Consider the following 22,816-nt stretch of genomic DNA (forward strand, 5'->3'; position numbering starts at 1 on the left):
GCCTCAGGGAGGGCCAGCTCAGAGGCATGAGGGAAGACTGAGAAATCAAGTCAGCTGGTTTTGACCTAGGCAAGCTGCTCATTAAGAATACGGTGCCACTGCTTTTCAACCCAGGAGTTTGATAAGTGGAAATCTGGGTTGATTTTCTTAACAAGCCTGTTTTAATAGAACTGGAATTTTAGATGCTCCACAGGTCTCCCTTGGTAAATCCCTAATTAACAAGAAAGCTTGAACTTTTTGCTTTTACTTTCTGGGTATCTTGGTTTTGACATTATAATAAAAATGTTAAACCCTTCTGTTGGATGAGTAAAGTCTTTCTCAGCCATATTAGCTCTATTCCAGGCCTTTTAAATAGAGACTCTTGACGCTTCAATTGAAGGTACCATTGGTGCATTGGATCAGCACTGGAATAACAGTTATCAGTAGATGGCATTGCTGCTTGTAACAGAAAAGACGTCCAGTTAAGGCCGGGTTCTGTTTCATTGATTTCATATTAATCAGGGCTTGACAACATAGTAATGTGTTTAAAAAGTGACAATATGTATAATCACTGAATTCTGAAGTCATATTCCTATTTATCTTTAGATGAATTTCATCCATACTCTGTTTTTTAAGTATATACATCTGTGCTCTAAGTAGGATTAGTATTGTATAAAGTTTACTTCGTTTCATCTTATAACAAAGTTTACTTAGAAGTATAAAACTGACTACCCTGAGTATTCTCTTCATTTTTTTAATAGTAAAATCCCCACATCATTTATGGGCTCAGATATTTTCCTCCCTCCATCCACAGAATGTGTTACAGATTTTTATTTTCATATAAACTTTACATATATATATATATATATATATATATATTCATTTTGAATGCTTATGGCCTTCACGGTAACTACAGGCATGTCGAAGTGTGAGATTTAGGAATCTACCTCATAGAAAATAGCAGATACAGCACATGAGTTACCAAAGAATTACCGTTTAAAAAAAAACAAAACAAAAAAAACTTTACCCATGTAGATGTGAAGTCATATCCTGACCAAAGGAGGAAGTGTCAGGTCACTGGGCTCAAACTGATCTGCTATACATCATAGACGGCACAGTGCTGACAGCCTTCAGTTGTTTCTGTAACAACAGAAAGTGCCCTTCCTTGGAGTAGTTGGAATTCAAAATGCTGAAGAGAAAGCCATCCAATGTTTCAGAGAAGGAGAAACATCAAAAACCAAAGGTAAGGTAATTTCATACAAACAAAACAAAACCATTTAGCAGAATAAACACACACACACACACACACACACTGTTCTTCTCTTGTCAGTCAGAAATCAATTCAGCCCTAGGGTGAATGCCTCATGGCAAGCATGAAAAATGTTGAATTGCAAACTTAGGTGTTAAATAATACCTGACAATTATTATCTCTGTAATTTTACCTTATCATGTGTGTTTGATCATTCACCTTTGTAACTGAAGTTTGAGCTCAGATCCAACCTTATGGAAATCAAGTTGGTGGCCTCTGTTTGAAAGGTTGATATTATGAAATATTCTTAAACATTTTTAATGACTATAAAGTTGTCAGTGTATATTTAACTGAATGAATTTTATCCCTCACAAGTTCAGCTCTCATAATACTTTTAATTATGAGAAGATTGTAAAATAGAGATGTTTTGGCTAAATATTTGTTTTCATTTTTTTGTATTAAAATATGATAGCTTGTTGAAAAGATTATTTTTCCTACTCTTGCTTGAACTAATGCTTTACTAGAGGGAGGACTGGGTTATATTTTAGGAAGCATCAAAACCCCATATATTAATAGATTTGTCAAATTGGTTCTATTTGGAATGTTGTTATTTTTGTCTTGACAATAATTGCCATTTTAAAAAAAGTACAGCATGAGAAAACAAAGTTTAGATTCTATTGTAGAACTCTAAATTAGTTTCATTACTAACATGAAAGAAGCTATGAAATACTGGATTCAAAGGTTTTCTCCAATACGTACACATTTCTTGAGTTCCCTAGATAAATAACATTTTCAATCTATTTGTGAATGAACTATAGCTGAGGTCAGATGTCTTTTAAGAGGACTGACTTATTATCTATTTTTGGTTTTTATTTTCTTGGCACCCATTCTGAGAGAACGGAGTTGGAAATTGATTGTGAACTTCTAAATTGTTGTGGCATTGAACAATGGTCAATATTTTATAAGTCTTTGAAAGTTACTATACAACCTGTCTGAAGGAAAATAAAAAATAAATTATTTCCAATCTTTAAAAACTAAGTCAAGCATCTTTAGTTAAAAATACAGCTGGATAGTGTATCATGATTTCTGTCTTTTTCCCTAATAAAATAAAAACTCACAGCAATGTTTCCCAAAGAGGAAAAAAAAAATTTCTAAAAGCATCACTTTTATACTTAAGATTAATTTTATATAGAATTTACTCAATTAAATGTAACTAATACTGAGCTGACAATAGTAGGTTTTAGGAAGATCATGAAAGTTAATATGAAACAGAGGTTTTCCTTTAAGTACTTAAAATCTAAAGTCAAAGTATCTCACAAGAACTGCATTATGTAGTGAGTTACTATCATATTTATGTCATTGAACTGTTTTCAAGATAATACTTTAGTCTATCGTCACCATGAAAGAGATGGGTGTCACGATGATCCCTACAAATAAATGGCTAGTAGAATGAAGAGTGCAAATTCCTTCATCTACTCGAAGGGATCCTACGACCCGTGTCTAGAAAGATAGAACAGAACCATTAAGAAATCAGCCTGAAGTATGGGGAGTAACAGTCTATGCTGATTAACTATGGGCTCAAACAACAGTTCACATCTCCTGACCCAGAAAGACATATTCCTTGCACTATACTCTTTCAGAATGTCTGAGAGTAATTTTCTTGTTTTTTATTGTGAATGCTACAGTAGGTAAAGAGCAACAGCATTAAAAATGAGGGAACCATTACTGAATCATCTAGTTTGTGTTAACTCCTGTGTGTTATAGTTCAGGTGACCTAGTACCCAATTCAAATGGTGAATGCATATTTTACCTAATGTCACAGATAAAAATTATGGAACTGTTCATTCAAAAAGGAAATCAATGGAGAAGGACTTTGTTATGAATATTTTTAAGTAGGTCCTGCAATTGTGAGAAAGTTCAAAACATTCATGGATATAAAATGTAGCAATAGATTTTATAAGAGTCTATATAGAAGATGATTTATTATTTTCTTAAATTCACAAGCCTTATCGATAGACATGTCCACGACTCAAAAAATCATAATGAAAACATATGTTAAAATACAGTTTTACCATCTTTAATTTTATCATTAACATGTCATCTTTTTCACCCTTTATACCTGTTTCTCCTTTTTTGGTATGGGATCTTTCCTTCAGATACCTCATGAATAGGGCCAATAGTATTCATATTTGTTATAAGGGATTTGTAGTGTAGGTTAAGGGAGTGAGACCAGAGATATTCTATAAGGGAAACCGGGAAGGCCTTGGAGAATTATTACAAAAGAAACCCACTATGTATACTGGAATGTTAAAAAATTCCAACAAGTCTAATTTGTGTCTCCAAACTCTCTATGGTGTATATAGGTAAATTGCAAATTAGTAAAGAAATTTGATGAATAGTGGATAAGTATTCTACATTTAGATTAATCACTCAAAAATACCCTTGCTTAACATACACGCAATGTTCTGTACTTTGCTTTTTGAAGTTTGTTTTTGCCTTCTCATCATTAGTGCCCAGTACTAATAGTGATTTTTAAAAATTTTAAGCATATCTAGGATTCGGATTTGATAAGATATGATCTCATTACACTCTGTAAATTCTTAAGTTATAGAACATCATTTTCCGTGACTGTTTCTCTAACTGAAATGTTTTATTTTATTTTTCTATATTTATTGTGAGATTTTTGTACACTAATTTATTTAATATTTAATATTTCCTTTTTTTCAATATTTTATTTATTTATTTGAGAGAGAGACCATGAGCAGGGAAGGGGCAGAGGGAGAAGCAGACTCCCCTCTGAGCAGGGAGCCCGATGCAGGGCTTGATTCCAGGACCCCAGGATCATGGCCTGAGCCGAAGGCAAACGCTTAACCTACTGAGCCACCCAGGTGCCCCTAATATTCAATATTTCTAACAACTCTGAATCACTCTTACTTAGCTGCATAGATGAGAAGGCATAGAGAAGGTTAATTAACTTGAGCAAAGACACACAGATGAAAAATAAAACTCTGTGATGTGAAATACATATGTCAGTTTCCAGTACTCCTGTTCTTAATTATTATGCTGCCATTACTACCATAGGAACTGGAGATATGACTCCTATTTCTGTCTTAATTACCAAATGCATTTTATGGAAACCAGGGAGAACATATGTTTAAGAGCCTCCGTAAGTTGGAAGGGAATTTAAAAGTCCTCCATTCCTGTCTATGACTAGATACTAGAATTCCGCCCACAAAATCCCTCCAGGTGTCCACTCAAGCTTCAATACTTAACAATTGTAAAACAATAACTTTTAAAATATTCAAATTGTCAAAAATTTATGACCTAATACTGAGATTAAGTATGACCACGTATTTCCCTCCTGCCCCAGCATACTGCCTTCAGTGTAGTACGCCCCTGACAAACGTGTGTAAAGTGAATGGAGTTCCTTGCGTCTACTCTGTGTATCCCGGTTCAAGTGTGGATGCCCATTAGTGCAGTGTACTTTCATTTCCCTTGGTACTAAGTATGTTAGTGTGTTCGTAAGAAAGTTTACATGTATGTGTATAAATGCAACTGTAATTATTTTTAAGTTTTATTTTAAGGACTCCAACATAGCAAATGTTGTACAAGAATCTCTGGAGAGGACCACCCTTACGTAACCACAGACCTTTGTTCCAGGTCAGGGAATATGGTAGAAACTTCAAAAATAGAAAAAGAATAGATAAATGAAGCTTTGCAATGTTATTAGAACAAGTTGGCCTTTATTCGGCTGGGATTAATGATCTGTGTTAATAAATTTTAACAGGATTTTTTTTAAGTAAAGGAGATTCAAATACCACTGTTATTTTAAAGGGAAACACTGGAATAATGGCAGCTCTGGAAATAGCTTTTTTTTTTTTTTACAATATTTTTAAATCTAAAGTACATACTAAATGAGACACCATTAGTGTCACAGATGCTAATTTTCACTAGCAATGACTGAAGTGGCATTCTTTCCCATTTGCATTTGATCCTAGCAATGATGAGAGGTGATGAGTTGATTATGAGCTGTTTTCACTGCACTGCCCGCTGTGCAAATTTATGCTCCTAGACAAGGATGACACATAGTTGTGGCATTAAAGAGCTTTCTTCATTGCTTTTCCTATCAGGACTGCTGAGATACATTTTAACTCTTATCTAACCATATATAAGAAAAGGGAAGAAATGTTTACATGTACAGGTGCTTACTTGAGGCCAGGCACTTACACAAGGGGCTTACACTGTCCCTCCAATGTATAGGAAAGAAAACAGTCCTGTAGATGTGAAATATTTTCCTCAAAGTATCATAGCTAGTTAAAAAAAAAATTATTCAAGATCATAGGGGACAGCTTTTCTTCTTCTAAACCTGTGGATTTCCCCCCATTACTTCTTTTTGCTTCTTCATCTGATGTGTAATTTTGGACTTTAATTTAGATAAATTCAGTTGAATGTTTTGGCTTTTCAAACAAAGTGACCCCAAATAAGATATGTGATCTACAGTGGAGGAAATATTTTAAATTCACTTTTTCCATTTAAAAAATGATGGATGTAAATAAATGTTTATTTTTACTTTTGGTTATTACTCCTCTCCATACCCAAAAAGATCTCCCGAAGGTTCTGTTCATTTATGTATTTAGTTAGTATCTATGTCACCTTTGTTTTCCAAGAAATAGTTAAATTATGATCCAAAACTAAAACAAGTCAGGAGGAAACAGAATATGTAGATCATGTTAAAAGGGTATCATAGGGCCACCAAGGTCAAATTGAACATGGGTCTGACTGCTTGCTGCTCAGCATGGTCATACAGACCAGCAGCTCTGGCATTTTAGGGGTCTGTTACAAGTGCTGACTCTGGCCTCCCCCAAACTTATTAAATCAGAATATATATATTGTAACAAGATACCTACAAGTTCTCTGAGAACTTTGAAGTTTGGAAATGATGTTTACATCAATGGTTCTCAACCTAGGTTGCATATCTGAGTCATCACTGAAGAACTTTAAGAAATACTAATGATTGGATTCCATCTTCAGATATTTTGATGACTTATTATAGAATGTGCCTGAGCATCAGGAATTTTTAGTTACCCAATCTGGAAACATTTTTTCTATCAATCTTTTCAAAAGACTTAGAAGGTAATTGATTGATTGATTCATTCATTCATTCACTCATTCGTTCATTCTTCAATACAACAAATATCTCTTGAGTGCTTACTATAGACCATATTCTGAGAATACAATGGTGAATAAAACAAAGATCCCTGCCCTCATAGAATTGACATTACTGGGGATGACACACAATAAAGCAAGATAAATATGTTAAAATATATAGTATGCTAGGTAATGATAAGTGCTAAAAATTAGGGAAAGAATACAAGACACCAGGAAAGATTTGGTGAGAGTGGGACATTTGAAAAAGGACCAGAAGGAAATGAAGGAACTGCCCATGAGTTTGACTGATGAAATTACATTCCAGGCAGAAGGGAGAGCAAGTCCAAAAGCCTTGAGGTGGAAGTGTCCCTAGTGTGTTTGAGAAGCATGGAACAGAGTGCACAGGGGGAAGAGTATTCCCAAAGAGCAGGATCACACAGGGCTTCTAGGTCATTATAAGGATTTGGGCTAGTATTGAAAAATTTCAAGAAAAGAAGGATCTGGGTTACATTTTAGTGGGTTTATTATGTCTTTTGGGTTTCAAATACACTGAAAGGACTTAGAAAATAGGGAGAAGAGACCAGTTAGGAGGCTCCTACAGAAACTAGGCAAGGGATGGGGGTGGCTCAGACAAGGGGAGTGGCAGGGTGGATGTTGAGAAAATGTTGAATTTGGGGTCTGTTTGTACCTATTGCATCCGGTTGAATATGTACAGGAAACTTAACCACACCACACGTGCTGAAAAGATGGTGAACAGAAAGGCCGCCACTGCCCTACACTGTTCTTTCTTCTAACTGGTGCCCACGTTCCCAGGAAAAATGCCTATGTTTCTCTGTCATAGCCACCAGAAATTCACCCCAAAATTGATATTCCACTTCCCCAGATTTTCTGCTCTTTCTCCAAACTACAATTTCTTGTTGAACTTAATTCTCAATTCTAGTGCACTTCAAATCAGAAGAGATGAACAAATAATTTGCTCATTTCATCATGTTTAATTGCTTGAAAGACTTAAGTAATTTTAGCCTTGAAAACTTTTCTCCAAAGCACTAATTCATTCTAGCCTTCCCATTTTATAGAATATAAATCTATAATCAAGTTGTGTTGCAAGCAAGTAGCAAAAAAAGTAGGGCCAAATAGGTTGGCTAAACTTAAAAAAACCACAGTGACCACACGGTCGGTAACAGAGCTCAGGAGACAAATGGCTGAGAGAATGACAAAAGTGTAGCCTCCCTTTCTTTGGAAATTTGGATATTATATCCTGTGGGAAGAGTATCAAGTCACTACTTTGACTACCAATGCACTGGATTTGTTAAAAATCAATTTAATGGGACACATCTCTTTAATCTTTCCTTGCCTTGCTTTGGAGACAAATGGCTTCATTATCCCTGAAGATTGTGTTTTTTTCTAATGGAATTAACTCCATACTCTACATATCTAAGTTTCCAAATTTAGCATTACCAAACTGATCCATTTCTCTTCCTTTCTAGTGTTAAGGATTTAGGTGAACTTTCAGAAACAAGACATTCATAATTAGCTTCTTAGCAGAGAACAAAAATGTCCTACATTAAGAATTGATTAATAAGAATAGAAGAGGTTTTTAAGCTGTCTCTAGTGGTAGACGAAGTGATTCTTCTATACATAGAGAGAGCCATTTGTCAGCACAGCTGGCTGTGTCTTNAACTGGCTGTGTCCCCCCCCCCCCCCCCCCCCCATGATGAGCCTTAGAAGTTTTCACCTCGCCTATAGTAGTTTGCTAGGGCTTCCATAACAAAATACAGTGGGCTGGGTGGCTTAAAAAACAGAAAATGTATTGTCTCACAGCTCTAGAGTTTGGAAATCCAAGATCAGGGTGTCTGTGTGGTTGTTTACTCCTCTTCATTTGGTCATTCCTCTGGCCATGTGTGTCTCTCTTTATTGTGTCCAAATCTTATCTTCTTATGAGGACGCCAGTAGGATTGGATTAGAGCCTACCCTAACAGCCCCATTTTAACATAATCATCTCTTTAAAGGCCCCATCTCCAGATACAATCCTATTCTGAGGTACTAAGGATTAGGTATTGAACATACAAATTTTGGGAAAATCAAACTTCATGGCATAGTCCATGAAGTTCTATTAATTGAAAATGAAGATTTGATTTTCAGCTGCTTCCTTCCGATTACCCTAGATCCCTCTTCACTTCCAGTTGACCAGTCCCCCTCATTCAACCAGCCCCACTGACCTCGCTGACTGGCTCCCTTTTACCCGCACTGTCCAGTCTTTGTCCTTGTTCTTCCCTCCCATCCAAACTTACCTCTGCTGCCTCCCATTAGGCCTCTATTAAGAATCATTTGAAAATTAATGTAAGTAAAGCGTCCGCTCTGCCCCCTTGTTCAGTGGCTTTCTGGCTACGTATTAAATCATCTAAAACCCTCCACAAAGCCTTCACCAATTAGCCCAAGGAAGTGTTGTAGAGGGCATTCTGGCAAAGCAGTAGGGAACATGAACAAAAGCCACATATATAGACTTGGTTCTGAAGTCCTATTTGGTATTTCCTCACCAGGGGACGTGGAACATTTTATTAAACCCCTTTGAAGTCTCAGTGTGCTTATCTGAAGAAGGGGTGTGTTACAGCATGTGACGTAGGACTGATGTGAGGATTTAGTTAATTACCATATGAAAAATTTCTAGCACACAGTACATGGTCCCTTAATAATCTCACTCTCCTTTCTGTTTTTACAGTACCTGTTCCACACCTCTGTTGTTTCTTGTAACACAGTTTATTACAATATGCCCTCCCAACCAGAGTTACCATCAAGAACAGGGGATGTACCTTAGGCATATTTGCATCCCTGGAATTTTTGTTGGGGAACAAGGGGGACTAAACTCAGTCTGCCTGACTTTCAGAGTCCACGTGCTTCCTATTATACTTTGGCTACTGCCAAAAATATTTATCATACAAAACATAGTCATGATTTCTCAATGTGGTTACAATGAGTGTGAAATGACTAATGGATAATATTAGTCATCTAAAAAGTACTCTACCCCAGGACATAGTTTACAAATGGGTTGCTGACAAAGATCTGGGCAACACCCACATAAAGCAAAGTAACCATTCTTAGAATCAGAATGTAATGAAACAAAACAATAATCAAACATAGTAATTTAATATGTTTGAAGAGTAAAAAAAAAAAAAAAAAAAAAGTAGAGGGGCTTGCTTTGCCAGAAGCCTAGAAAAGAGTGGAAGAGTGAAAATATGCCAGTGTCTGCATAACAACATAGCAAATATTCCATTTGGCTCAGCTGACTTGCTCACTTAGTAAGATAAGCAATTTAGGCCGTGTAACTTCATGTGTCCAGCCTTGGATACCACCTAATTACTATAGCTTTACTACACTAAGGAAACAAACTTACAACAATGATCTTGTATCTCATATAGTGTTTTCTCCAGGGGAGAAAATTCTTTGTAAGTCAACAAGAATATGTATTCTTGGCAGTTGAATTTCCCATACCTAACCAATACTTGCCATTGCCATTTTTCGTATCTTACTATTTTAATTGATGAGTCAGTCCCTCAGAAATTGTTTATTGAAATAAACAAAGTTTCTGTATCTGATGAAGTGAGCACCTGTCCTTGGACGTGGAGACTTGGCCAAGGAACTGGCTTCCCAGAAAGGATGAGCCTGAGCTGCCACCTGGCCCCACCTTTTCTCTGCATACATGCAGTGAAGACAGCTAAATATAAATAATGAAGTTTCTTTTCTGTACTTTTCATAATTTAAATAATTTAAATTCCTGGAATAAGACTTAAGGCAGGTTTACCTTGTAGCAAATTCTATTTTATAATATACATAGTGATATGTCTAAGCATTAATCTGGATATTTGGTTTAGATTTTTTTCTGAATATTTCACGTGGTTATAGCTATGCAACTTTGATTTTTTTAATTAGCTAAAAGTAACAAAATGAGTAATTAAATATATAAATTTTGTAATGCTTCTGGGTATATATTCTTTATATTGCTAGTTATTATACAGCCATCATCTTCTAAGTTAGGCCGTCTATATTTCAAGTTACTTTAAGGTTATGAATATCTCACTCTAATTATTTATCAATTTTAAAGCAGCCATTACCTATAAAACAAATAATTATAGCAGACTTGTAATTTTAAAAGAAAATTCCTTCCAAGATAAACGGTCTACAGTTGTCAGACATTGTAAGTTTAAGAATTATCATCAACGGAGTTCATTTCTACCTACTGTTACATTTCAACATCACTATTAGCCCCTCAATATAATGAAACATTTATATAGCCAAATCCAAATTTGCTGAAAGTAGAATGTAACTGATAATAAGGAAGTTGCAGAACCCTAACATCTCTTCCAAATATCCTAGCATGAACTTACTGTTATTTTTTTCTACCCATTCTTTCCGTGTTTGGGGTTACATACTGTATATTTGCCCCACATAAACATGTCTGCTCTTACTAAGGAAAAAACGTTTAAATTCCTAACCATAGTGGCAGCGGGTGCTGCCTGCGATGGGAATGTTTATAAGCTTTATGATATTAACTGCAGCACTCAACCTCAGGTGGCATAAAGCATGCAAAAAAGAACTTTCTGTCAGTTTTATTATTTCTAAAAAGGTTCCCCTTGAAGCAAAGAGTGACCTTGCTCTGCTGAGCTGACATATGCCACTGGATTAATGGTCGAGCTCTGCTGGAGGGAAGCTCACGGAAACATTACAACTCCAGAAGCTGGGCTGGTGGTGACCATTAATCAGGGGGACCAAAATCATGCATCAAACACGCTCATTTAAAAGTAGTAAAAATGACTTAAAAAAACTTTTTGAGAATTAGCTTATTGTTTGTCATTACTTGTGTTCAAGGAGATCGCTGCATGACTAAAATACCCCTCAAGGAGACCTTTAGAAAGGTTATTATGTACCCAGAGGCCACGTGAATGCAGAGGACATTTAAGACTAATGGAAGTGACTGAGTTTTTGTTCCAGAGAATTTGAGGGGAAAGTTTATTCAATGGATTCTGTTTTCCCAGCTTAATTTTCACTCCTTTATTTAAACGTGATTTCAAAACAATGAATATTAGCTTCTTTGTGATAATTTTATTTTTTAAACTGGAGTAACTGGGCTTAGTGGTATAAATATTTGGCAAATATGTTAGGAAATTGTTCAGGAACCTAAAGTTTAGTCAACATTAACTATTAAGTATGTTCAAAAGTATCTTAACAGATTAAAAAGTACATTCTTCCACCATGTGTCAGCTAATGAAGCATTTTCAAGACTTTTTCTCTCTCTGATTATTGAAAAGGAAAAAAAGCATAAGTCTAAATTCATTAAAAGGTAGAATAGAGGAAGAGGTATTGTTTAAGAAAACCAGAATTTTGATACTTAAGATTATGGTCAATATAGGAAGGCCTGTTATGTTTAGTACTTGAAAATTATTCTTCTCCAAGGCGCCAGGGTGGCTCCTTTGGTTAAGCATCCAACTCTTGATCTCAGCTCAGGTCTTGATCTCAGGGTTGTGAGTTCAAGCCCCACGTTGGGCATGGAGCCTACTTTAAAAAAAAAAAAAGTAAGAAAATTATTCTTCTCCTAAATAACTGTTGCCTTCTTTTACCATCATATTCACTATTATCTTCTTTTGTTAGCCATACCCTACACAGGAGGATTATTTATAGAGTTATTTATATATGTATTTATTTATACAAAGATTATTTATACAGTTTATTTGCAAGATTGTTTTTGAAGTTTAGTTAAAGGATGGAAATAGTTGATAATTATGTGTCAACAATTACAATATTTAATACTTGGTTATAAGTAGAAAAAATTTAATATGCACACAATAGAAAGCCAATTTCTAAATTTATGGAAGGATAATGCATATTTTTATAACTGGAAATTTGAATTATCTGTATTTGGTACCATCTTCTCTCTCTCAAGGTACTTAGAAAACAAAATTAGTAATGAGAAATTCGCTCAGGCAAGTTACTTAGAGTAGGGATGGTAAATACATCAAACATGTTACCTATAATTCCTTATTCCTCTCCCCACCATCTTCCCTAAAACACACACTATCTTCTGTAACCATTGTTGACACAGTTGATCATGACCTCTTTAACTCTAAGCCTTCAAGTGGCTTCAGAACACTTCTCAATACAGCTCTTTATTGAGTTTTTAACAAACTATCTGTGCTGGTGCAAGAATTGAAAACTTACTGCCAATTTTGGTTTGGAGAGATGGTTTGTCCGGATAATGGAAATCCTAGTGAAATATTCCTGTACTGAATACACAACACTTATAGTGACCAAAATTATGATGTTCACTAGAAACAACCTTTCTCTCCCTTGAAGAGTTCAGGAAATGATTATATTAGATGCATTTTTGTTATCCAGTGTTCCATTTAATATACAGTGTGTGGTCCATCACCTTTTTGTTATGTTGTCATCATTTTAACAATCACCATCTTTGGGTTTGGAGATTTCTAAAAAGTCCCTCAATTAACAACTATATAATCTCTTAAGGTAAATAATTTTTGAGGCAAATTCAAACTATGTTGCGTTCAGCTCATTTAAAAATTTCTCATCATTTTAATGCCCCTTTCTTTAGACTGACTATAAATAATAAAGGTAGAGACATATGTATACAAAATGCCTTTCATGTACTAAGTAGTCAGCGCAAATAAGTATTCATAAATGGATGAATATAAATTTCCAGGTTGACATCTATTATACATTATTAAGTTCATTTATTTTGTGAATAAATATAATCTGCTTTTAGGAACTGCTTCTACATTTGTATACCATTCATTTGAATATGGTTCTATTTAGCTCTTAGGGATTGAAGTTATTTGGTTGATGGCACCAATAGAGTGCAAATTCCTCCAGGATAGATTCTTGTCTTATTCTTAGAGACAGCCTAACCCCATGCATAAAGTTTAGCCAGAGAAGCCACTTAATATATTTATGTTGAATTGCATAATGCAATACCTTCTAGTCTTTAATTAGACTTCAGCAAATTATCTTTCTTGGCTGTAACATGATCGAGTTACAATTTGGTTTTGTGTTAACCATGAAATATATGGCTTTTGGACATTGAACTTGAAGCAGAACATGAGATTTGTCATCTACTGTGGTTTTCCCAAGCCTCACAAGTATCGGATTTTTCTGCACAGGTGCTGTAGCACTTAAGAACAGGAGCAATCGGTGTGTGCTAACGTAGGGAGGCACTGGCACGTGATCTCATAGGGAAGGTGGGATTGGATCCTGCCCTTGAAGAATGGACTGGATCTAAGTAGGTGGAAAAAAAGAGGAAGGACTTTTCTTGGAAAACAAACAAACAAAACAGAAACAAAAAAAACCAGCATGAGCAACAGCTTAGAAGCATAAGTGAATGTGTCCATTCTGACCAGCAAGAACTGCAGGACGTTCCAAATTAGACTGACCACTGTTACCTGATACCACGGGGAATCATGAAAGTGCAGCAGGCTGAGTTTGAGCTTTCTTTTATTGACTAAGGAAGAGCTACTTAAACTCTCTGAGCCTCAGTTTTCCTCATCTGTATGCTGGAGAAATCAATACTTAGCTCAGAGGGTGATTGTGTCTATTTAATGAGATAATCACAGATCACCTGGCATGAAACAAATCCTCAATAACCATCATAACAATGTGGAGCAAGCTTTACATGTTGAGAGGCATGAAATGATAAGAACTGATATTTTTGGAAAATTAGTTCAGTGGTGTGATGTTAGACGACTGGAAAGGCAAGAGTTTAGGGACTAAGAAGCTAACACATTGGCTCAGGAATGAGGCTATAAGCACATATTTGACTAGCAGTAATGAAAACCAATGCCTACAACAACGGAGATTTCAAGAAAGAACTGAGCAGATGTGGAGGCTGAGAGAATGCGTGTGTAGTAGCCTGCATTTTGCATTGTGTGTCCACACTCCCCAGAGTGAGCAAACACAGATTTCCAAGAGTGCAGGTGGCTGGCTCAGAAGGCAGAATCAAAGCAGATCCTCAGGGGCAACTGGATAGAAGCAGAGAGAACCCCTGGTTGGTGCACCTGCCTTCCAGCGTGAAAGCAGGCAGAAGGGCCACTGGGGGCTGGCGCAGCTGTGAACATGGGTTCCCTGGACGATTTCAAGGAAGCAGTGGTATAATGACACAATCCCAGGAGGATCAAGAGGGACCATTTAGTAGTTAGAGAAAGAAAGAATAGACCATGAACTCTATCGATAGTCTAGGAGTGAGCGAGCCAAGCAGAAGTTTCACAATAGGGCAGATAAGAAGCTGAGCAGTTCAGGGTAGCCTGATCGTGGTCACATTTTTAAAAGTTTTCATCTCCTTTTTACTCTATAGGATTTTGTAGGAATCAGTGATATCAAGTGACTGAACTTTTGCCACATTAGGCCTTTTAACTGAAAACAAGATATTTAAGACGTATCAGTATTATTTATTTTATTTTTTTTTAAATTTTTTTTAAAGATTGTATTTATTTATTCGACAGAGATAGAGACAGCCAGCGAGAGAGGGAACACAAGCAGGGGGAGTGGGAGAGGAAGAAGCAGGCTCATAGAGGAGGAGCCTGATGTGGGGCTCGATCCCATAACGCCGGGATCACGCCCTGAGCCGAAGGCAGACGCTTAACCGCTGTGCCACCCAGGCGCCCCAGTATTATTTATTTTAAAACCTCTTTTCAACTAAAATAGAATACCCTGATTTCTATTCAATTCTTAAAACTGCAGCCTGACTTACAATCTGTGGATGGAATGTAAATCATGACGTGCGGTACTAAATCATGCAGAGGTGCGACTGAGAATTTTAAATATTCGAGTTTTTTTACTCACAAAACTTGTTTTGTTACATTAAACAGGATGATATGAGTAACCACTCTTATAGGTTATGGATCATTTTGCATTAATTCTTTTTTTTTTTTTTAGATCTAGTTTCTTTTGAGGCTGTTTCAGTTCACACACACAAAAAAACAAAAAACAAAAAACCCACATCTAGTGGCACATCAACTTTTGAAAGTAAAGCTTTCACGTGGAAATTTTGACACAACTTTCAAACACTAGAGTGGAGTCAGAATCTGCACTTCCTCTAGATATTTTGCAGTTGACAGAAAAGATACTGAACCAGAGAGATCAAGTGAACTAACTTCTGCCTAAGAGTCCAGATCTGCATTAACAACATTGAGAGCCCCACCGTATGGTTGAGCGTTGCGTGGCCTTGACTTGGGGTGAAAATGTTGCTGCTGAAGGTTTTCACAACTCCAGGTGTCTTTTACTCTTCAACCCCCGACACACAACCTTCCTCCACTGACACCACATGATAGTGTCGTTATTTAACACTGAAGCAATCCTAACAGGTTATTTTAAGTGAGTTAAATCTGTTTCACACTTTTCAAAAGATCTCAGCACCTGAGTGAAGTTAGAACAATTAAATCCTCGAATGCCTTTGGATAAAAGCTGACAAGCTTATTGGTTTAGCATACTGTTATTACAGAATATTCATACAAGCACATGCTGAAAGGATTCTGATTTTCAAGAGCATATTACTAACCATCGCTCTATGTGCAATATTTAGAAGATGGGAGAACTCACTGGCAGAGAGTGTGTAATCTTTAATTTGCCAATGTATTTCAAAATACTGCGGATGTCTGACTCAGATATGTAAATTTTTCTTTGAAATAGACTGTGAAACTTTTCCACCAGTGCCTTACCAGTCATGCTGGAGATGAGATTTTACTTGAAGACCCCAAAAGTGGATGGCTGGTTCAGAAATGAAAATAAGGGTCAAGTTGTCTTGGTTTTGGTCAAAAGGTTGATTCACATTTCCAAAAAGAGACCCCCAGTTGTCCTTCAAGTTGATAAGTTTAGGCTGGCCTTTGTTCTGAGAATCCGATTCAGTTCCGTTCATTTGATCAAGATAACTTTCCAAATTTCCATCCTGCTCAGATAGTGAGTTTCTTTGAAAATAGAAGACAAGATTGAAACTTTGGAATGGGATGGCATAGTTGAGAGTACATCAGGTTGGAGAATTGAAAAAAAAGAATTTATTTTTGCAAGTTCTGGTTCCCGTAAATTTCCTCACTGAGAAGGACTAGATCATTTCTAAGAACACTGTCAGCTTTAATGACATGACATTTGGTAATAATTAGAATTGTTATACAAAACTAGAGAAAAAAAATGCAACTAACAGAAAAAAAAAGGAATCCTCTTAAGTTCTTTTATATTATTCATTACATTGTGTAGGGACACACACAGATGTGTTCAAACACCCTTATTTGGCCCTTTTTTTGTGGAAGCCAAGTAGACTAAGTGAAAGAAAGTCACCTGTACCGTGTAATCGCAGAAAGTCTTCAAAAGGCAATCTAATAACGTGCATCTATCTCAGAAAGTTGGTTGTTCTAAAATAAACTTGGAAAGCAGAACTATATTTTCTCCTTAAATATGTCTGTACTTCCAAACAACTATGATGTAAGCAATATTAATGATATTTTTACAAATTGGTTCCTTAGAAAGTTGTGTAACTATTAACTTTTTTTAAAGATTATTTTTTTAGACAGTTTTGGGTTCACAGCAATATTAAGAGGAAAGTAGTTTTCCCATGTACCTCCCAGCCCCTGCATATGATTAACTCTTATTTTTTAGCTATCATATAGGTACGTTTCTCTTTTTTTTTTTTCTTTCAGTCCAACATTTTATTATGGGAAACTTCAAGCATATTCAAAAACAGAGTAGTACAATCCACCTCATAAATCCATCACCCAGTTAACCATTAAATGGCCAGTCATGTTTTTCTTCTGCCTACACGATTGCTGCCCCTCACTAGGTTATCTTGAATTACAAGTAAAAAATAAAAGTACTTCCTCAGTATCGTCAAAGAGCTAGTAATTTAAAAAATTTCCTCAGTTGTGTCCTGGATACTTTTGTTACAGTGGTTTCTTTGATCTCTATCTAAACAAGATCCATGGGTTGTATTTGGTTAGACAACTCTTAGAGGTTATTAATCTATACTTTCCCTCTTTCTATTGATTCGTTGAACAAACCAGGTTATTTTGCCTATAGATTTTCTCACTGTCTAGATTTTTCTGATTGCCTGCCTCCTTTTGGTGTCATTTAAAATGTTCCTTTGTCCCTGTATTTCCTATATCTGGTAGTTTGATACAAAGTCTGGTGTGATTGCCTTATTTATTATTTATTTATTTACTTATTTATTTATTTATTTTTCTAAGAATACTTTACTGGTGGTATTAGGTGCTACTATTAGGAAGCACATATTCTTGTTGTCTCTTTTTGTAATTGTAGTAGCCATCAAGGATCATCGCTGAGACCTTTTATTGCCATCAGGGGTTTATGAAACAGTCACTTTGTCATTTCATCATTCCTAATTGATTAGCTTGAATATACACACATAAAGATAAATTTTTCCACATTAACTATTTACTCTGAAATATATTTCATAAAAGAAGAGTACATTAAATGCTTAAATCTTTTATTTACCAGTTTTCATAATATAACTGTAATGTTTAGGCGATCACTGATTTTTTTTTCCTTTTGGTATCATTATGAACTCACGAACTTTGATATATTAGATGTATTTCAATATTCACTTATTATTTTTATTGATATAAAAATTATCCCATCTTTGGATATAATTTACCCCAGTGAGAATAGTTTCAATATGGCCCCTGTGTTGCTTTGACATGGGCCCTAGAAGTCTTCGAAAGACTACTTGCTTTATGCCATGACCAATATGAGAATTTTGGCTGAGAACCTTAACTCCAAAGTCATTAACATCGTTACTTATTTTCATTGTCCCTCAACATATGTACTTATATATGCCAATATTATTAATAACAATATGGCTACTGAAGACAGGTTAAAATTTAATTTGTCATTGTTTTTTATTCTTTGGGTAGTCAGATTATTGGGGTTTTTTTTTATTGTTCTTAAAAATCACTTAAAGTAATTCCTCTCTCTAAACCACCGATTCAATATAGAATTAGGTTCATTTGTTTTATTTTTATTTAGAATTTTTAGGGATTGCTTTTATTTTTATTGAATTCTGTTAAAAATAAGTAAAAGTTACATGGTTTTAAAGTCAAATCTACAAAACGAGGTACATTAAAAGAAGTCTGTTTCCTCTTCTTTTTCACTTTTCATTTGCCCCATTTTCTAAGAAAGAAAATATGTTTTCACCTGTATTAAAACACAAACATCTATTTCCACCCTTAGATAAATGGCATCCTGCTATGTACATTTTGCTCTATGTACATTTGGCTTTTTTCACTTATACTATATCCTGGAGATCATTCCATAAAAGTATAAAGAGATACATTTTAGGTTTTTACAGTTAAACACAGTTTAATTGTTTGGATTTACCACACATTATTCAATCAGTCCCCTCTCAATGAACATTAGACTTTATAGCTTTGTTATAATATGGAAGTTTTATAATGAATGTGGATATGTAAGTCGGTTTATAGCCAAGTGTGTGTCTCTGGTATAGATGTATAGGAATGTAATTGCTGGGTCAAAGGGCAAATACATATATAATTTTGCTAGTTTTCCCAAATTACCCTCCACAAATATTGTGTCATTTTACAAATGCATATCTAATTGCACAAGGAAAGACTGTATAAATATAGAGAGAGTGGAATTAAAGACTAAATATGATCTAATGTCAACAGATACAAAGAATTATCCAAATACTAATTGCTTTTTTATTTAAGTTACTCATCCCATTGACAGCTATTCATTTATATAAGAGCTCTGTCTTGATGGGAGCTTCTGTCACAAGATAATATTTGCTAAATCTAATCCATTATGATCATACAAGACAAAATTATTGATATTCAAACATATCCTCATTTATAAAGGACTATTATCTAGGAAGCCAGCTTGCTTCCACATGATTCACCTTTTCATTGGAAACTTAATGGGAGTAGAAATTATAAATGTGTTCGTTGCGCATACCTCATAGTAGACATTAGCCCTTTTCATCATAAACCATAACCTATACATTATGAAACCATCTCAGAAAGTCACTAACTTTTTGACTAGAGATTAATGAAATTTTAAATACTTAGATTTGCTTCTTAACGGTGTGTTACCATGGATTGGTATTATACTCCTTTGGTTTAAAGCTGTTGAGTGATTTGCAATGAGATGACTGACAAAACCCAAAGTAATAGTCTAAAGACTTCTTAAACCACTACTTCTAAATCTGCTTCTCTTTATTGATATAATGAGGGGAGAATTAATTTTAAAAGGTGGTGACTATTGATTACTTAATGGCAGAAGATAGTGTTGAGAAATGCTGAAGTGAGACTATTGTGTGCCCTCCTGGGCAACAGGACCCATTATCCAGTGGTGGAAATCATGCTGCAACCTCATTAATATTTAATAGGCAGGACGCAGGCTGGATGTAGGCTGCAAAATCGCCCTAGGCATAGGCTCCTATAGGCCATCAGAATGTCTCAAGTATATAAAAGAGTAACAGATTTCCCTGTGTTCAGATTGTTTATAAGCAGGACAACAACAATTCCTATTTGTGATCTCTAAGCAATGATAGCCTCATGGAAATGCCTACTAGGCACGTTGAAGTGATTAATGCTCTGGGAAGTCATTCTAGGTTAGTAAGCCCTGCATGAGAAGACTTTGTATTTTCCAGTGTGGTTCTCAGTTTCAGCCCTTCTCTTTCTCTCTTCTTGCCACAAGCTGAAGGGCTTGTTCAGCAGGGGTGGCAAGTCAGCAAAAGGCGTTAATTGTGTCTAACACAGCCATCATCCTTGGGGCGATATTACATATCACACTGTCTATCAAGCTAACCCCTTGTCACACGTCAGGATCTTTTTATTTCAGCTTATTTAAAAGGGAAGCAAGGAGTTTTAAAGATAGCTGGTGGGCAAACATGACTGTAAGGGTGCTTGTAGGAACAATGAGCCTTCCAAGCTGACTTGCACTAAACTGGGCTGTGACTTCTGACAGGACAATACACGGTTTTATAAATTACTGGCTCCTGGTAATTACCAGGTTATTTTTCAGTATCACCAGCTTATTCTGAAAATATTATAAACTTGGAATGAAATTAAGTTCTTCAGATAGAACATATTCTTAGGATTTATTGGTATATAAAGGACATAACATCAGATATCCACCATTCCAAACAATATATAAAATTAAATAGATAGCGAAGAAATATCCATTTTTTGACTCAATGACTCTAAAGACTGTTGAAAATGTATTTAGGAGAATCATTTACTTTGGAACATATCAGAAATTATTTATAATTACCTGCCTAGAATGAGTTACATAAGAATAAAAATTTAGCTTTGGAGGCAAAAAGTATCCAAGGGAACAAGTCTTCTATTAACATATTGAGCTTTTTCTCAAAACCAGTGAATGAAATTGACCTAGAGGTCTCATTGTAATTCCATGCTAAATGTGGACAAATTCAGTTTTACTTCCAACCTTAGACTGAGCATGCCTAAATGCTCCTTTTGATTTATTAATTTCTCTATGCGTATGCCTTCTTTTTCTGACACCAAGTAGAGAGTCTCAAATTATCAAGTTATCAATGATAAATGCATTTGTATTCGGTTTTGGTTTTTTGACCAATCTGATCTTTATGACACATACTGGTGGATCTACTCAGATGTTTTTGTTTGTTTTGCTGTTGTTAGTTGTTTATTAGTTGGTTGGTTAGTAATCCATGTCATTCCGTCATGGAAATTAGTTTGTGGCTAGCTCACTTCCAGAAGGCTTGGCTTAGAATTCATAGATCTTTCAGCTGCCATCCCCAAGAACAAAAGTAACACTATAAATTGAAAATAATTTAATAGATTTTCTTCAGGGTTCTTAACACTATAACATAAAACTTACGAAGGCATTTTGTCAACTGTAAATACTATAATGTTAATAATAGTTACACCTTCAGTGCCGTTAGATACTCCAGAGAGAAGAGCTTTTTTAATCCTGTATTTGCAATATACTGATGCTTATTGAACCTTAATCTGATACATTTAGCGATTTTATCAGTGAAAGTCACAAATCCTAAGCATCCTTTCCTTTCTCTTTCCTATTTTATAGCGCAGCAGCAGTTTTGGGAATTTTGATCGTTTTCGGAATAATTCCATTTCAAAGCCAGATGATTCAACGGAGGTTAGTATTTTATTACAATTTTATGAATGTTATGCAAACACGTTAGGAAAAATTATGAAGCCAATATTACTTTTGCAAAGCACAGTAAGAAAAATAAGTATATTTAAAAATCACAGTCTTGCCTATATTTTTGTAATAAATGAGCAAAGAACTACTTAGTACCTAGTTACCATGCTGGGTATTTATAGTCAAAAGTTCTGTAAGAAGCCTAACATCAGGAAAAGCAGAACATGAACTTAAGAAAAGAGTGACAATTTAAAGTAACACAAATAAGCCCAAATTTCTGAGCATTTCCACCATAAAACAATATATATATATGTTAAATTTTATGTAAATGGTAATTTCTTTAATTTAATTTAATGATTAAATGGCTTAGTTGTAAATTTGTCAAGGAGAACATATGGTTGCTCAATTGCACTCACACTTCTACCATATGCATTGAAATGCCTCATAGGTGACTATTACATTCACATTTGCCAACCATGAACACTTTAAATGTAGCTTAAGGAAAGCTTCCCATAAAATTAAGTCTATATAAAAGTAATGGTAATAATAATAATATCTACATTTAATTGAACATTTATCATGATACAAGCATGACACTAAACACTTTACCTACCTATAATGTAGGAACTATTAGTATTATTATGTTACCAATGAAAAATATATTTTGTTGAGTAAAATTAGTTCTAAAGTAGGGTTAATAAATGACAAAGGCAGAACTCAACATCTTGTCTGACTTCAAGTTTGCATTTCTGTTACATTGTCTCACAAATCACAGACCAACGGTGATGTGATTAATGAAAGATCTAACAACTGATCAAATAGTAGAGAGGTGGGATATATATTGAGAAAACTAAAAACATATTATCATTAAACTTGATTAAGGAACTCCACATGTGATACATTTTAGATCAATAGGTTTTGGATCTAATGTATTTCTTAATTATTCATTCTCATTATTGTATGTTTATTTTTTTGTTTTTTATAAAGAATTTTTCCTGTTATATTTAATTTCTCAACATACTTTTCAGATTCCTATGTGTATATGTCTATAATGGTTTTATTTTTATTTTTCTTAAAGATTTTATTTATTTATTCGACAGAGATAGAGACAGCCAGCGAGAGAGGGAACACAAGCAGGGGGAGTGGAAGGGGAGAAGGGGAGAAGGGGAGAGGAAGAAGCAGGCTCATAGTGGAAGAGCCTGATGTGGGGCTCGATCCCATAACGCCAGGATCACGCCCTGAGCCGAAGGCAGACGCTCAACCGCTGTGCCA

At 35.2% G+C, this 22,816-nt stretch overlaps 1 protein-coding gene across 1 annotated transcript in view; it reads left to right on the forward strand.

The window, feature by feature from the left end:
• The first annotated feature begins 1,065 nt into the window (after nucleotides 1–1,065).
• The window catches only part of SAMSN1 (SAM domain, SH3 domain and nuclear localization signals 1), a 48,905-nt gene continuing 27,154 nt past the window's right edge, over nucleotides 1,066–22,816 (forward strand). Inside the window, exons 1-2 of the mRNA XM_011218707.3 lie at nucleotides 1,066–1,222; nucleotides 21,467–21,538. Coding sequence (XP_011217009.1) covers nucleotides 1,166–1,222; nucleotides 21,467–21,538 — 129 coding nt within the window. The 5' untranslated portion in view covers nucleotides 1,066–1,165. The remainder of the gene's footprint in view (nucleotides 1,223–21,466; nucleotides 21,539–22,816) is intronic.

The sequence above is a fragment of the Ailuropoda melanoleuca genome, chromosome 1 (assembly GCF_002007445.2).
Source record: "Ailuropoda melanoleuca isolate Jingjing chromosome 1, ASM200744v2, whole genome shotgun sequence".
NCBI classification, from domain to species: domain Eukaryota; kingdom Metazoa; phylum Chordata; class Mammalia; order Carnivora; family Ursidae; genus Ailuropoda; species Ailuropoda melanoleuca.